This window comes from Agelaius phoeniceus, chromosome 6 (assembly GCF_051311805.1).
Source record: "Agelaius phoeniceus isolate bAgePho1 chromosome 6, bAgePho1.hap1, whole genome shotgun sequence".
Lineage (NCBI taxonomy): Eukaryota > Metazoa > Chordata > Aves > Passeriformes > Icteridae > Agelaius > Agelaius phoeniceus.
In genome coordinates, this window is record NC_135270.1 from 50055662 (window position 1) to 50071895 (window position 16234).

Genomic DNA, 16234 nt, shown 5'->3' on the forward strand with positions numbered 1-16234 from the left:
GGGTAATAAGAGAGGTCTTGGAAAGGTGAAGATGGTCATCTTTATCACACTTACAAAGTGTGAGCTCAATACCAAAGCATTGGTTTTCTGTGAGAAACATGTGAGAATAAAAAATTGAAGCTTAGACTTCTGTATCTTGTGCTTAGTCTTGACTCAAGTGGGAGTGATCATGGAGGGCAGTAAACTGAACTCTTCCAGATGAAAAGCAAGGTGTCCTGGAAAGAAAAGCTCCCTGAGGCCCAAAAAAAACCCAAAACAACAAAACCCAAACATAAGTGGGACTGTTGCTAAACAAGGGAATAAAAAAGGATGAAAGCTCCATCATTTTTCTGTGCCAGAGAGTAATGCACACTTTTTGCTCTGAAGTTTTGAAGCCAGTGAGGCCCAGATCCCTGGTGACACAAGGAGAATTCTTTTCACTACTGTGTTCCAGTTTGCATTCATTAAAGACAATGGATGAATGAACAGAATTATCTCTTTATAACTCATGACATGTGGACAGACAAGACTCCTCTACCTTATATGCTTTGACAATGTAAATCAAAATCATCTCCTCTCAAGAGCACGTTCATATGTTGGCCAGTGGCCAGTCAAATTCCTTCCTGCTGTGTGCGGACAAACAGCAACCACTAAACCTGCATGTACAAAGAGCTTTGGGGTGTTACAACCACCCTTTTTTTAATGTTTTAGCACCTCTGGGTCTGTCAAGCAAGAACCAAAGCCCTGCTCAGCCACAAATCTTGTCTACAGCTTTGGCAAGAGGGTAATCCCCAAAGCTGGCTGTCATCACTGCCTCTGGACCAGTCTGCTCACAGAGAGATCCTTCCTGTGCCCTGCTCCAGACTCTGGGCACAGACACTCCCCAGGGGCTCCTGTCACTGACACTTGATGAGGGGTCTCCCCCTGTGGGACCATGGCCCCAGGACAGGTCCACAGACCTGAGAGTCCTCCAAGAATGTAGCAGAGGCAAGTGTGAGTGAGGAGTGGCTTGTGTTGGGTAGAGCTGCAGCAGGGTAGGACAAAGTGGAGAGAGCTCCTGCCCCCCTCTGTGCCACAAGGGAGAACACAGATCACCAGGCTCTGTTCAGCAGGTGTCAAAAGTCACCTACATCCCTTCCTGCATGGCTCTCCCACAAAAGGTCACCATCTCTCTCTTCCATTGGCCCCATCCTTGATTAGAGACCAGGCACCCATGGCCTCCAGAGGCACAGCTTTCCCAGTCTCCATTCACCTCCAGAAGGGGGCTGCCTCACTCCAGCTGACCAGACACATCACAGGGAGTCACCACGGCTGCCCAGGCCAGACACCAAAGACAAGAGGCCACCATCCAAGACAGTTGTGCAAGAATAACAAATGTCTTGAAGAGCACAGCTAGAAATCCTTTACCAAAGAAGTTCTCAGACAGAGATGGTGCATAACTTCACCCACCTATGAGGACATCTGCTCCTGGATGCTGAGGAAATGTGCCTGCCTTGCCAGGAGGTGGCTGCAGTCATGATCAACAGCTTTGAAGGGCAAGAGGCCATGCAGGGAGCTTGGCTGGTCCAGGCTGGCAGATGAGGACGCTTAGGTTGCTTTGGAGCACAACCAAAAATATCAGAGCAGAATTTGTGAACAAATCTAAGAAAGCCAAGAACTCTGACAACATTTCAAAGACCGCTATTATGGATATCTAAGGCAGCTTTTCCTTCAGTGTTTCAAGAGTAAGATAAACTCTGGTACATGGATAGGGCAATGTGAAGCAAAAACAGCATGGGGTTTTAGAAGTATTGCAATGCTTTGAATTCTCACTTCCTCTTCTCTGACAAAACTGTAAATTACGCAGTTAGTGTAATAAGAAAAGCCATAATGGTATAAAAAGGGGTTTTAAAAATACTATTTAATTTATTAAAATCATAATACTTCAAAAGATTATTTATTGAGCTTTATTATTATTTAGATTAATGACAGCTGAGACACAGAGGCATGGAGACCCAAATCAGAGCCATTGCTAAAACTGAGTGAAAGACTCCACTGTATGACAGAAGTTTCAGAGCATCATAGGAGGCTTGATGAGAGTATGCACATGCACACACACAGATAAGGAACCTTTCCTACAAGCTGCCTGAGATCTGGGAGGCACATCTGTGAGCATCATGTGTGAGCATCTGACATACACAGACCTGAGCCCAGCTAGGCTTTTTTTTTTTTTTTTTTTTTTTTTTTTTTTTTTTTTTTTGGATTAGTTTTGCAATCCAGGAGCAGTTGCTGAGCAGCCCCTCCTGGTAGAAATGAGTTACTGCTTCTCCAGAAGAATTGGAATTCAAGGTGTTTAATTCCAGCTACAGTCACTGCAACTAAGTTGTTCTCTAACACTTTACCATGCTGTCAGTGAAAATCTGAAGGGATTTAAAAACACATTCCAGAAAATAATCTGTTTAGCTGAATTTTGGTGAAGATCCAAAAGTGCCACTTCATAAAGTCAGGTATCTGAGAAGATGAATCTTCCACTGCTTTAAACATGAGTTTCAATGTGTCACATTCCACACACTGCTGCAAATTTCAGTTATTTGTATAGAAATTGAAATCTGTTTTCAAGCAAACACTTGAGGACATTTTCCTTTATTACAAAAACCACTTTCATGTATTGCTAACTTTGACCTTTGACTGGCTTCTGTTTAACTGTTCTGCTAAATCTAAACATTAGACAAGATTACTCACAGTCAGGTTTTGTGGACACTTAAATGTTTAAGGGTTTAACCACATAGAAAAAATAATAGCCATAAAATGCACTTTATAAATTACCTGTGGTATAGAAAAAGCAAATTACATATGATGAGTCTTTACCAGTCTCCACACTACCCTCTGAGCTGCTGGCAGAATCTGAGATTTTGACTAATAAGACTATGATCAGAAGTGGCATAAAAACTGCATTGGTGTCATTTCACTGAGATAGCAGAGTATTATTTCTCCCAGCAGAATAAAAAGCATTGTTGCAAGATACTAAATATTAAGGCTTTTTCTACTAAATTAATGTAGCAAAAGAAATACATAGAAAAGAGATCATATCATGCAAGATCTTTATCAAGGCCAATTCCCATACTTTAATAAAAATAAACACATGCATATCAGTGTTGATTGGCGAACCTCACAATCAGAGAATAGCAACACAATGAGAGATGTTACATTTCATGAAAAGAGAAGAAAAGGGAGAAAATTGATTTTTAATTGTGCTTTGGTTAACAAAGAGAATGAGTTTGATAAACAAGTGTCAGGCTCTATTACCAAAAGCAGTAAAAGGTCATATCCTGCCATGACAGATAACAACAGATCCAAGTGCTCATAGGCAGTCTGCTTACAAGTTGGTAAATTCTCTTTAATTTCTCCCAGAGAGCAAATTAAGACATAAAAATAACTGATCTTTCGTGAGGTCAGTTTCCCATATATCTTTTCAAGGACTCTGTTGGTTTATCCTACCCTAGATGAACTTTTTCTCCACTCATTTGCTCTTTCTCCTTTAGCTGGAGCAGGACAGAGGGATCTGTAGATGTGTGATGAACTGAATCAGGAAAGTGATCCAGATTAGAACCGATTAATTATCCAGTTCCAGTCCTAATGCACCATGTAAGCACAAAACCAGGTATCCAGGCACAGCTCAGGAGGCAAAGCAGGTTGGAGTAGCTACTGGAAAGAAAGGTGGAGGACAGCTTAAGCCACTCTGTAACCTAAATGTGATACATCAAAAAAATACAGTACAATGTCACAGGAATTACATAGATATAACTTGTTCTTCTCAGGTAAAACCATGGCTCCTGCCTCTTTCTTAGAGATGGTATTTTTCTGGAAATAACTGTTTTATTTTCAATTCAAGGTATTTCTATGCATCATTATCATCAATTCAAGGTATTTCTATGCATCATTATCAACATGTTTTTGCCAATTATAGATGTGGACAATAACATTTATTTCTAGTAGAATAGCATCTCAACAAAAACATCACATTTGTAAAACAACCTCCCATTCCTCAGTTGCTGGGTAAAAGTGAGAGATCTTTTCAAATTAAGAACTGAAAAGTGTCCAGAGAAAGCACACACTTGCTGTAATATTGTCTTTTCAGGGTAGGAACTTCAGTGCAGAGCTCAACTCTGACATGAAGGCCACAAAACAAGGTGTTTCTTTGAATAGACCAAAAGACATTTTTCCCATATTGTAGACATTTTTCCCATATTTCCTCATATTTCTCTCACTCACCACCTTCCCCCTTTGACTGAGTGTCCTCTGGTGGAAAATGTATTTACCAAGGGCAACCATATCCTGGGACATTTGTATTTACCAGGGAAACTGTCCAAAGAGCAAACAAGCTTTTTAGCAGCACCACACACCATATGAGTGTGAGCCAGGCCACTAAACTGCATCATGATGATGTGTTCCATTATTGGAGAAAGTAACATCTCCCAAAGTTAATGTGGCACTGCACCATCATAATTCAAGTTATTTGACTGCAATAGAATTTTCAGTTCTCAAATATTCTTAGTGCAGTTTTCAGAGTCTCTTCATTCTAAACAATGCATTTAACTATTTTTAACATTGCAATTCAAAGCAATTATCACTGTTCCTTGAGAGGCCATGTAGATATATACATATTTTCTAAATAAGCCTTTAGTCATTTTCTCTGTTGAAAGAGAAGCTAATTTATTGTCAGTAATTAATGCAGCTTTGGTTATATTAAGATACATCACTTAGTTGTGAATGGCTTAGGAGACAGCACTACTTAATTTGCTGTGACTTTCCCTGGTCTCTGTGAATGACTATGACTAAGACAATTTTCTTCTGTAGCAGCCACTTCCTTGTTAGTATTTTCTGTCACTATGATCAGTTTCTTCTGAAGTCATAACCTCAGCATTTCATTATGAACAACTAAAAATGTCCCCTCTGAAAATGAGAAAATTTGGAGAAATTATTGTTAAGCCTTATAAAACATTTCCTTTGTCATTGCATAAACTGCAATGTCTATTGCTCTTTCCCACATATTTTGACTTCCTGGAATATTATTATCATAATCACAATTATAATCCATATAAGGATATAAACTTTTCCAGGTAGAAGTACATATAATACACCTAAAATTGACCTTAGCATCAATCACAGATCTCAATGGTAATTATCCAGCACTTTGTATCCCGAGTGACTAGAGCTCATGTATTTTCCTCTGCACAAATAGTTTCTGTTCCACAATAGATACATGGGATGAAGTTTGATTTATAAAAGACAACATTATTTGCTGATTTTTATGTAAACAAGAACTAGTCTGAAAATACATTTCCTCTTTTTTTTTTTTTTTTTTTTTTTTTTTTTTTTTTTTTTTTTTTTGCAGCATAGAGACAGCTGTTATTTATGGAAACAGAATCTTTACATGTTGGGGAATATAAATTCTTGCTGCTTGGAACCTAACAGAGTGGACTTGGTCTTAAACAGAAAAGTGATGTGAAGAAGGAAACAGCTTTCAGCAAAGCAGACTCAGTCATGTGGAAGTTACTCTGGAGACTAACCAAACTCTGTCAAAAAGCTCCCAGTTCTTTGCCTTACTCTAAGCAGGTCCTTCAATTTTCAAGCAGTAAAGAATTTGAAGGAGTCTTCTCTTTCAGTTCTCCTCAAGGTCTCACTTTAGCCTTGCTAAAAATAAGTAGGGACAGAGTCTCAGTTTTTCAGTTTTGCTATGGGTTTCTAAAATATTTTTCAGCAGCTGAGAACACAGGAAAATGTAGAAGTGGCCTGACACCTGCCTCCATGGACACTGGTGTAAAATCAGAGTTCCAGCATCACATTTATTTACTTGTACAATGTGAGATCAAGCCAGATTTATATATACTTTAAACAAGAATTGAACAAAAACAATTTGGATTTTGCAGTAAAAACAAGATGTACTGAGAAGCTGGTTTTGCTTAGCTTTCTCTGACACTTAAGACTTTCCCTGACACACACCACGAATTGGCTGAAACAGAAACTCCTTGGGAATAGGGGGTGATATCAGCATGTTACAGAAGGAAGGAGAAAGCTGTGTGCCTGTCACTCCCTGCACCTGATGGCCCTGCCCCAGGTGCACTGCAGAGCACTCAGGGTAGGTTCCTAAACACAGGGCAAGCTCAGAAAGGCTCTGTTTTCCCACCAACAGGAACAGACACTGACTGTGCTTTGGAAACAAACACCTCTGTCCTTCCTCAGGACAGCTGGATGCTCACACCCAGCTTCCTCCTCAGCTAGCAGGCTCTGTTCAGGCAGCTGAACTCACCTCACTGCCCCTTCTCTACATTAACTTTGCTGCAGAGATGAGTTTTGAAACAAACAAGTATCAAGAGCTGTTACTCGGCAACACAAAGAGGACTCCAGTGAATGTGTTTGTAGATCTACCCCTAAAATGTGTAGAGGAAAAAAAGCAAATCCCAAACATTTTTCACATATTCAATGTTACTCTGAAAAATCTATTGTCTCTTTATCCTGTTTGCATGGCAAGCCTAAATTCAAGTGATTGCCCCTGGAGTAGCTGGATTGATCAAGAAATTCAAACACAAGAGCACTTACCAGCAAATCTCAGGGGTGGCAGAAATAAAAACACTGCTCAACTTTATTCATCTACCTTCCTTGCTTTTTCTGCATCTTCACAAATATCTGCTAAAACTATTCTTGGGGCTTCACGCTTAATAGGAAGCAGCATCAGTAAAAATTCAGGTTGAGGACAACAAGGCAGGATGGTTATGATGGAAATTGCATCTGAAAACCTTCTCTCTTAATGTCAGTGTGGATCTCCACATTAAATTGTACGAGAGGCTCAGGGCAATGATGCAGAGGCATTAATGGTTAATGCAGTGGGACATGCTCCCTTGTAATTGCCTCCTGTCATTGCTGCAGTGCCTGGGAGATACTGGGAAGAGACAGAGCCCAGTTTACAATCCCACGTCAATGGATCTTCTCAAACTCTGAGGTAATTTTTCTTCTTGAATGAATTGTCAAACTCTATTGTATTAGCAAGTTTACCTGGAGGGGCTTCACCTCTGGTTGGGAAAAGGAAAAAGGGACTTCTTGCCAAAAAGTTAAAATTCTTAGGAAAGAACAGTAGCAAAAAAAAAAAGCCATGACCTGGGACAGTACTTTTGGCTGGTGTAAATAGAATTCAACTATCCAGTGAGAGTTTTCCTCTAATGGAACTGATGTAATTGCTCCCCCTCATTTACATATGTTGCATTTGGCCTGTGACCTGTTCTGAGGAAAATAAGCACTCAGAGATAGAAAGGACACAGAAAAGAAGAAAAGGAACAAACACTATGACAACAAAGTAATCGAAAGGCCAAGAGAAAATGGAACCTGAGCAACAATGGAAGCCTTATGTCTAAAGTAAAGACATATTTTAAAATAAAATAAATACTTTTAGGGCTCTAAAGGACAGTTCTGGCACTGAGTACACAGAGACCAGCCATAAAGAAGGCGAAGCATTTCATTTTATTGAATAATTCCAGGAAATGTTTCACATCTGTTAAATATTACTGAAGAGATAAATTATACTGGGAATTATAACTTAAAAACTTATATTGATATAAATAACCTGCTTATAAAACTGCGCACTACTTTTGCCATCCTCTCATGGCAACTCTGCTTTTCTATCACTTTTCCATCCACAGTACTGAGTGTTATGCACATATCTTTACTGATCAGTGCAGGTCTCTGTGCTATCTTTCCATCAGCTGCAGTGAATCCAGATCTGTACAATGCTCAGCATAGCAAAGACATACCCATGCTGTGGTCTTCTCAGCACTCTCAGAGCACACTCTGTGCCATTTCACCTTCTGGGGTTCAGCTCACTGTGCCTGCACCTGCCATTTGGCCAAGGACTGCCAGTGTTGCAACGACAGCGCAGAACTGTTAAACATCCTCAAACTCACAGCCTGAAGTCTCCCTGAGACTGCTGCACACATAGTAGGAAGCATATTCAAACTCATCAGGGAGAAGAAGGGAAAAAAAGAAAGTCATCCTGGGAGATTCATGGAGTTGTTGGGGCCACCAACAACTCTTCAGTACCAAACAACAACCAAGTGTTGAAGTCTAAATGTGCAAGTTAAAGGTTTCAGTGGAAACAGCTCCTACTTATTTTATCTTTGTGCTCGTGAGCTACAGCGGACCAAGATCCATCTTACTGAGTTCTGTGCCTTATCTCCAAAACTGAAGTAACCTTCCTCCTGCTCTAATGGTTTCACATCTCTTTTCCTCCTTGGAGGCTTCCTTTCTCAATCTTCAACCTCCAAGAGCCAAATTTTAACACTCATGCTCTTAACGAAGAAAGAAATCAACAAATAAGTAATTAGATCAAGTAATTAGATACACAAATAAAAGCCTGAAATAGACCTACACTACAGATATCTCTCAAATCCTCATGACAAACACCTAAGAAGCTTGAACTGCTTACTTGCCTGTGGGGCTGGGAATATTCACTGTTGCCCTTCACTAAATTCTGCTTTCATCTAATCACTCTGTTTCAGGATGAAATAGCTCTGAAACCTCAGTTATCTGTCACAAAAGAGCTTTATTACTTTTATAATCTCTGTTAATAGAGACGGTTTAAAATACTATTTCCTAGAAATACAAATTGGCAGAAAATACCTCACTATTTAATATCACATTTCAAATGTTGCTAACAAAATTCACTAATGGGAAAATAAAAGAACACTTGAGCCTGGGTCATCCTCAACTAGGAACAGAGATCAAGGATACCAGCTCATGTTGTTCTGGGTTGGTATGACTTCCTGGTGGCCTTCCATAGATTCTCAGGTAGCTGCAGCGTCATTAGTCTCGTCTGCTCGTTTGGGGACTAACCTGAAAACATCAGGATTATCCCTGGTATTGCCTAGTCTTGCAAAGAGATAAAGAACTCAGATACCTTCCTTCAATCCATCATGAGGCCTTGTTAAACAAAAAAGACTTGGGGGAAGAGAAGATACACAGGTGGGAGTCAACTCCCCTCTTAAATGAAGGGTCGCTGTTTGCCACAATAGTGATCCAGCCTTATACAGTGACCACCCCTCACCCCCAAATGACATCATTACAAAACACAGCAGAAAATTGTTTCCACCTTTTCCAGGGATCTGGCACTGGCACCAGAATTCAATATTGCCCAGTACTCAGAATTCTAAGATCTCTTTTCAGAGGCTTGTAACTAAACACATATGAAGTGGGCATGAGAGAAGAATCCTGAAGAGAATTATTTTGCATTCTTCACAGGGTTTGGAAGCTGATGAAGCTTTAAAAGCCTCCACTAAATATAGAGATTAAAAAATACATTCTTAGTAACTAAATGCAGCAACAGGCCTATGGGGGACACAAAATCTGATCGTTCAGGTAAAGAGAGCTTTGTTGATGTAAAACAGAAGTGGTTTCAGGTTATATCGGTCAGCTTAAATAATTTCCTACCTTTTGACCTCTGTGTAATTTTACAACTTTCTCTTTTTGAGTCAGTGAATTATTTTTTAGATACAGCTTTTAGCTTTACAGTTAATTCTGGTACTTTGAGAGACTGTTTTCTGTGTCAGTTATATTCACAGGTAGAGAAAACCAACTCAAGGAACAAATTAAGATATTTATTTTTGCTTTGTTACAAATTTGGGGGGGGATTTTCCATTAAATGCATTTAACAGACAACCTATTTGCACTCAGGCCTTTCAGCATTTTAATACGCTAAAATATATACTTTTGGTGCCATACAAATTATGGTTAAAAATAATTCTCAAGGACATACTGAGGGGACAAGAACTTTAAGCAAAATAACTCAAGTTGAAATAGTCAATTCCCTTCAACAGTGGTTTCTATTTCATGAGATTATATTCTTTACACTAGCAAACTATATACAAACAATACCACAAAACTACCATAAGTGCAAAAATGTAAAAAATATACACAAACATATACACAAATTGCCGTGTTTCTGTCTGAGCTACCTTACAGTTAAGAAACCCAGTACAAATGCATGATTTGTATTTATGTATTTGACTTGTAAGTATCTAATATTTAATTGTAAACAAGATTCAGCATGTAGAGCAACTTAAAACAGTTGTCAGAAGCATAAATCATGAGGCCTGGAGACTGAAGAACTGTGCACACTAGGATCCCAACTGACATAGATACCCACACTTTTTCTGACTTATCCTGCAGGGGCATTTACGGTACTTAAAAGATTTGGATGTATTCATCTACTCTAAACAAATTCTTGGATTTCATTCTTTTACAAAACGCATACATTTCAATATTCAAAGGAAAATCAGCATCACATTTGCAGGTGTGTAGATTTTCATGTTTGGTAAGAGTATCTTGTTCATTACCATTGAATAGCTTTTTGGTTTATTAAGAAACCTTTCTTGGCAACTCAATTAAGGAACAGTAAATGAAAGCAAGCAATGGATGTTCACAATCAACCACTTAGTGAGCAAATAGAAGCAGACTCGTCCCTTAAGCACAGATGAACTCACAGGGAATTTATCCAGTGAGTCACTGACAATGCTGTTCATTAGGCAAGTACACATAGGGCACACTGCACTGCTAAAAACCAGCAGGATTTAGAAGAGATAGTGGAAAGAAAATGGAAGTTGCCTTTGCATTGATGTGATGATTTGCTCCTCTCAGTCACTGCTAAGATTCTTAGCAAGAATGGTTTGTTTGCTTTACAAAAGATGGCTATTTTTCAGGTACTTCCAGGCCACTCATCCATGTTTTATTTGAAACACCTGGATATTTAATAAAATCCAGGATGACAGTTCTATTAGGATGGTGCTGAGCTAAGTAACAGGAATAACAGTAGTAGTGTCAGGGTGTTTGGACAGAATTAAAGCATTGTCTATGCCAGTTTAAAGCCTCTACAAATATGAAAACTGCCCATATCTATAGCAACTGATTTCAATGGAAAATTCAAGTACAAGAATATTCTTTACAATCTCATTGTGCTAATGGAAAATACAGTAATGTTATCCATAAGCTTCCATTTCCAGGGAATATGTCTCACTTTGTGTATTTTTTTTAAGTGCTTGAAAATTCTTACAGTATTGAGCAGAGCATTTGATGAATCCCTTCTCATACATGATACTTTTTGATTTAAAACACAAGCTGAGCCCTACAAGACACATTCTTCAAACTAGTCTTTACACTAAGACTAGTTTGGTAAGTTTTGTGATTTTTTTCGGTTTTTTTTAAACATTTCAAACACTGCAACAATGCAGAAAATATATATACCCAAAACTAGAAAACCATTTCCAAAATAAAATGTTGAAAAAAATTTAGAATCAATTTCACTGAAAAGCCCCAATAAAGTGCAAGCAGCAAATGAGAGGGTTTACATAGTGAAAAGTGAAGTTTAATAAATTTGTACAATCTGTATTGCTGACAATGAGAGACACGCTATAAAAATGTTTTACCTTGACATCATGCCCTCATATAAAAATATATTCTAGTTACCTCGCAGTACAGTTAGATCTTGACAGAATTGAAAAAGAAAAAAACAATGAAATGCCACTTCTTTTCAGCAGTGTCTGAAAGGCAGAAAATATGTAGATTTATGCTAATTAAGTGGATGAACTGGATTAGCTATTTACTAGTACCAGCTAATTACTAGTATACTAATTCCCATTGAAAAAGGTGCATTGCTACTTACTTGCATTGATTCACCACCACTTCTTGAGAAGGCATTCAGGAGGTGCCACATTGCCAACATGGAACTCATTCCTGTGCAAAATGCTCATGCTTTGAGCTCTCATTAAAGCAAAGCTCTCTAATTACTGAACAGAAGTATGCGCTACAGCATGTATTTTTACATCAGAAAATATTTTAGGTTATTAAATCTGCAGGTATTTTTCCTCTCAAAAGCATCTCCTCCTGCTTGCAAGTCATTTAGCTGAAATAACCAGGTTTTCAGTGCACCACAACTTCAATGATTCCAGTGAATTGAAACACAACTTTATAATATCACCTGTCACCCTATGCAGGAATTTGTTTTTACCTGGAACTTTGTTTCATGAAAAAAATAGAGCAGACTGCAGAAGTCTTCCCAACAGAGGGGATGTTTTCAAATCATTTACTGTCCAGCCAGATTCTTTGGTGTTCAGGAATACCTAGTATAGTATCAGCATGAACAAGCAGCAATTTTTTTTCCTTCATATACTCCTGCTTGTTCCTTAAGGCCCATCAGCAAAGTTTCTGCTAGAGGCAGGTTAATTGAACAAAGAATGAAAATACTTCCTCATCACCCTTTGAGACTGAAATCTGATCAATAGCATCTGATGTCCCCCTTTCAGTGGGGATTTTCACACGGCATATGGGCAGGATTTCCACTTATGACTAGCACAGAACTATAACAAATCTACATACTGGCTAGTCATTTAAAGTTTCATCTACTGAAATTCAAAACGAGTACTTTTCTATTCAAAAGAGTCTTTACTCTTTATTCTCCAGTTTTTGCTAATACAAAACAAAAGAAAGTTCATTATTGCACATCTATCGCCAAGACTTTCAACTGCCCCAAAATGGTGCAATGTCAGGTGCTTAGTAAAGCTCTGTGGAGACACATGTCACCTACTAAATGGTAAATAATGTCAGTACCAACTTGGATTTTAGAAGCTTTGCTGTCCTTTTTTGAAAACCTCTCACCGGTTCCCAGTTTCATTAGGACCCCAAATACTCACTATCAAATAACTGATGACACACAATCTAAAGTATGAATACCTTGTGAGAGCAGCAACTCTCCAACAATATGAACTTTAAATAAAAGCAGATTACTAAAATAAAGTCTGTATAGCCTTCTAACTATGAAATTATGAAATAATTTGTTTTTACTTATGATTTTTCATTCTTACAAAGAACTGTTGGCGACAATTAGAATTAACTGTTTTCCTGAACAGTAGATATTTTTAGCATTGTAATTAGTGTAACAGTAGACAAAAAAAAAATTTTACATATAATGAGTTTAAATAAATTTAAGACACTTTTCTGTAGGATCATCATCAAATGATGCTCTTTTCAATAATTTGTGTAAGCTTCTAAACCACATAAAGGATAATGCACATTACATTTTATTCACACTATAAAAAAAGCACAATATACAGGCCATATCCTTTAAAGTGCAACACAACAGAACATTTCTGCAACATTCAGGTTCTTCAAAAACCCACAAAAGTAGGTATTTAATAATTAGGAACAAATTCTGTTCGTAGGTGTATTGACACTGAATCTAAACTCTGAATGGTTATCAAGCTTGTCCTTGCTGTAAGTGCCACGCTAAAAGCGATGCTTATGACCATTAAACAGTATTATCTTATCTGCTTCCATATTAGACAGCCTCATGTCTCATGTCCACAATGAAAGCTTTTATCCTTTAGTCAGTGAAGAGCATCTGCAGAGCCCTTTATTGAAAACAGTTCTTTGACTATGCTCAGAAAACCTCTTTAAAGTCCACTTAGCTTCACCATACAGGCTACTGCTTCAGATGTCAAATCTACCACAAAAAATATGGTAAATGGAGCAGAGCAAGCATGTCTCTGAGTTGGCAGCGCATGCTTCACTATGTTTGGCACTATCTACCAAATGTATTGGTAACACACAGTACAAGCACGTACCAATTCGCTTTTCACTTCATAAATATTTTTGGTTGGATGTTTTGCTAGTAACAGTTGGAAAACCTCATTTGTTCCTGAGATGAGCATGACAAAACAAAGTGAGCTCCATCTAAAGCTGCCAACAGGACATTCTTCTGCATTTCCAGCCTTGCTACCTGCCTGCTGAGCCAGATTTACAATCTCAGTCCTCCCCAAGGCGCCACTTCTGAGATTCTTCTTGACGCACATCTGGCCTGATCTGGTTTCTCATTCCACCCAGGACATTGGAGGTGGCCTCTGTTGCGACAATGAAAGGTTTCACCACGGTTGGTGGGATTTGGCGGAGGACTCCTCCTACTGCTCCAGTGACTCCTCTGTTCTCATGCTCACGAGCAGCAGTCTCATAGATGGTTTGGGCTGTGTCCGTAATCCCCTTTAAGAAAATAAAGGGAATCAGTTACACTAAAAAAGAAAAAGCAACCTCTCCTAGTTTTAAGGGAAATTTTAAACTGCTCAGCATTTTTCTTCTTGGTGATTCATATTTTAACTGTAGTAAAACAATACTGATATAAATACGATTTAGTTCCTTCTAATGAGGCTTAAAATAACACTCCTATGGACTCAGAGATGTAAATATTTCATTTCATATGGTGGCACATCTTGTGCATAAAGGTAGAAGCTTTGGGGTACTGTAGTAAACTACTGAAAAAATGACAAAATTCTCTGGAAACTCAGCTGACACCTTACTTCATAGACACTACATAAGGTGCAACAAACAAAATAAAATACGAAATATAATAAAAACAGGTCAGCATTCTAATTTATAATACTCTGTCATAGTAGAGAAAGGTTTCACTTCTTTTAATCCTGCATTATGCTTAAACTCTACTTCCCTCACAATTAACAGCAACTGCAAAGGTGGTTGAGCAGAAAGGGAAGGGAAGGGAAGGTTGGATGACACAGCACAGGAAATCAAGTTTACATGGCTCAGAATAATTGTAAGCCATCACTCAAGTCCTGCTCACACTCATCTGCCTGACGTCTTAGGTTTCTCCTTGTTCCATTCAAGATTTCTGTTGGTTTAAGATAATTGATGAAGAAAGTCTTGTTCAAAGCTGAAACCTCCTTCTCCATTTGCTCAGCCTAAACTTACATCTGTTATTTTGTAATGCCATTTTAGGAAATATTCTTAACTTTGGTTCCCAACAATTGGTTCTGCACTCACCTCTTTCACAACACTGTAGGCTTTGGCTACCCCCTCCCGCAGGTCGACCGGCTGAGGAGCCAGGCGATGGCGAGGGAACCGTTTGATCTTTTTTGCTTCAATGAAGGTAGGCCCTGGTGATACCATGTCATAAGCAGTTTCTGCAGCTGCCTGCACATCAGGAGCAAATGCAAAACACGTGTTATAGCACCTGATCACAAATTTTAACTACTAATATGGTGATGTCACTGAAATAAAAGAATTCTTATTCCATAAATAATATTCATTTGCATCAGATTACAGTTTTGTATAAGAACTTCTGGAATGTGCAGCTCTAACTATACATTCATTCCATAATGAAGGAATGAATGTTGTAGGTTTGGGTGGGGTTTTCTCTCCTCCTAATTGTTATCTCTTCAAAGGCATCCTCTAAACTGCATAAAATGCTCAAGATAGAAACTGAACATTTGATCAACGATTTATAAACGCACAAGCACACATATAATCCCACTTGTGATTAACAGCACTGGTTTTCTGACTATATATGTCCAAGCTAAGGTATATATATTATTTTTGCAAGATTAGGTGGTAAAACTGTATTTTCACTGTATTTTTTATATTAAGAAACATAAATTTATTAACACTTGAATCCAAGATTCCCTTAGTGTTAAATGCAGGAAGATTTACAGACATTGTGTAGATCTACAGAAATAGTATTAGTTTGGGTTTTTGGGGGGGTTTTTTGGCTGGTTTTGTGGGCTTGTTTTTTTAAAAATAAGCAGAGAGAAGCTGACGTTTTATAAAAAGGTAAGAATCTACTACTGGATAACACACATGCAACAAAGAACTCATCTTTCTCAGCATCAGTGATTTTTTTAGAGAAGCTGAACATTTTCATATTAAACTGCACATTGCAATGCATTAAAGACATTAAGAAACAAGCAGCAGCTTACGTGTTCAGCAGTATTTTAACAGTTTTCTAACCATTGCATTTGATACCATAGTGCTCACCTCACAGACTGCTGCAAACTTTGTCCAGTCTCTGCTTTCCTATTTATACAGCTGCCTTTTCTTTTTTAATAGATGCTCCCTAGCTTAAATCTATAGCATTTAGACATTAGCTTAATACAGAGCACTTACAAGACACACTTTTCATTTCATTTTACACCTAACTTCTGGAGTAATACACTCTACCTGTATAGTCTGAACCATTCTGTTTGTCAGCTCCAGTGCTGCCATGGCAGTGGAAGTACCAAAAGAAGCTGCTCCTCTTTGAAAGCCTCTGACAATACGACCGTCCTTGCGGTACTGCTCTATTGGCAGCCACACCAGGTCTTTCAGACCTTGCACTGAAAATGAAGACACAACACCAGAGTCAGACAGTTCTCTTACATATGCAGAATGCCTTGAAAGGAAGTGAAAACAAAGAGCC

General features: G+C 38.4%; 1 protein-coding gene across 2 annotated transcripts in view; it reads right to left on the reverse strand.

The window, feature by feature from the left end:
- Window positions 1–9581: 9581 nt before the first annotated feature.
- The window catches only part of ATG2B (autophagy related 2B), a 45036-nt gene continuing 38383 nt past the window's right edge, over window positions 9582–16234 (reverse strand). For both annotated transcript variants that reach the window (XM_054636003.2, XM_054636002.2), the window contains exons 40-42: window positions 15997–16151; window positions 14824–14973; window positions 9582–14031 (exon numbers count right to left, since the gene is read on the reverse strand). In XM_054636003.2, the coding sequence (XP_054491978.2) occupies window positions 13801–14031; window positions 14824–14973; window positions 15997–16151 (536 nt within the window). In that variant the 3' untranslated portion in view covers window positions 9582–13800. The remainder of the gene's footprint in view (window positions 14032–14823; window positions 14974–15996; window positions 16152–16234) is intronic.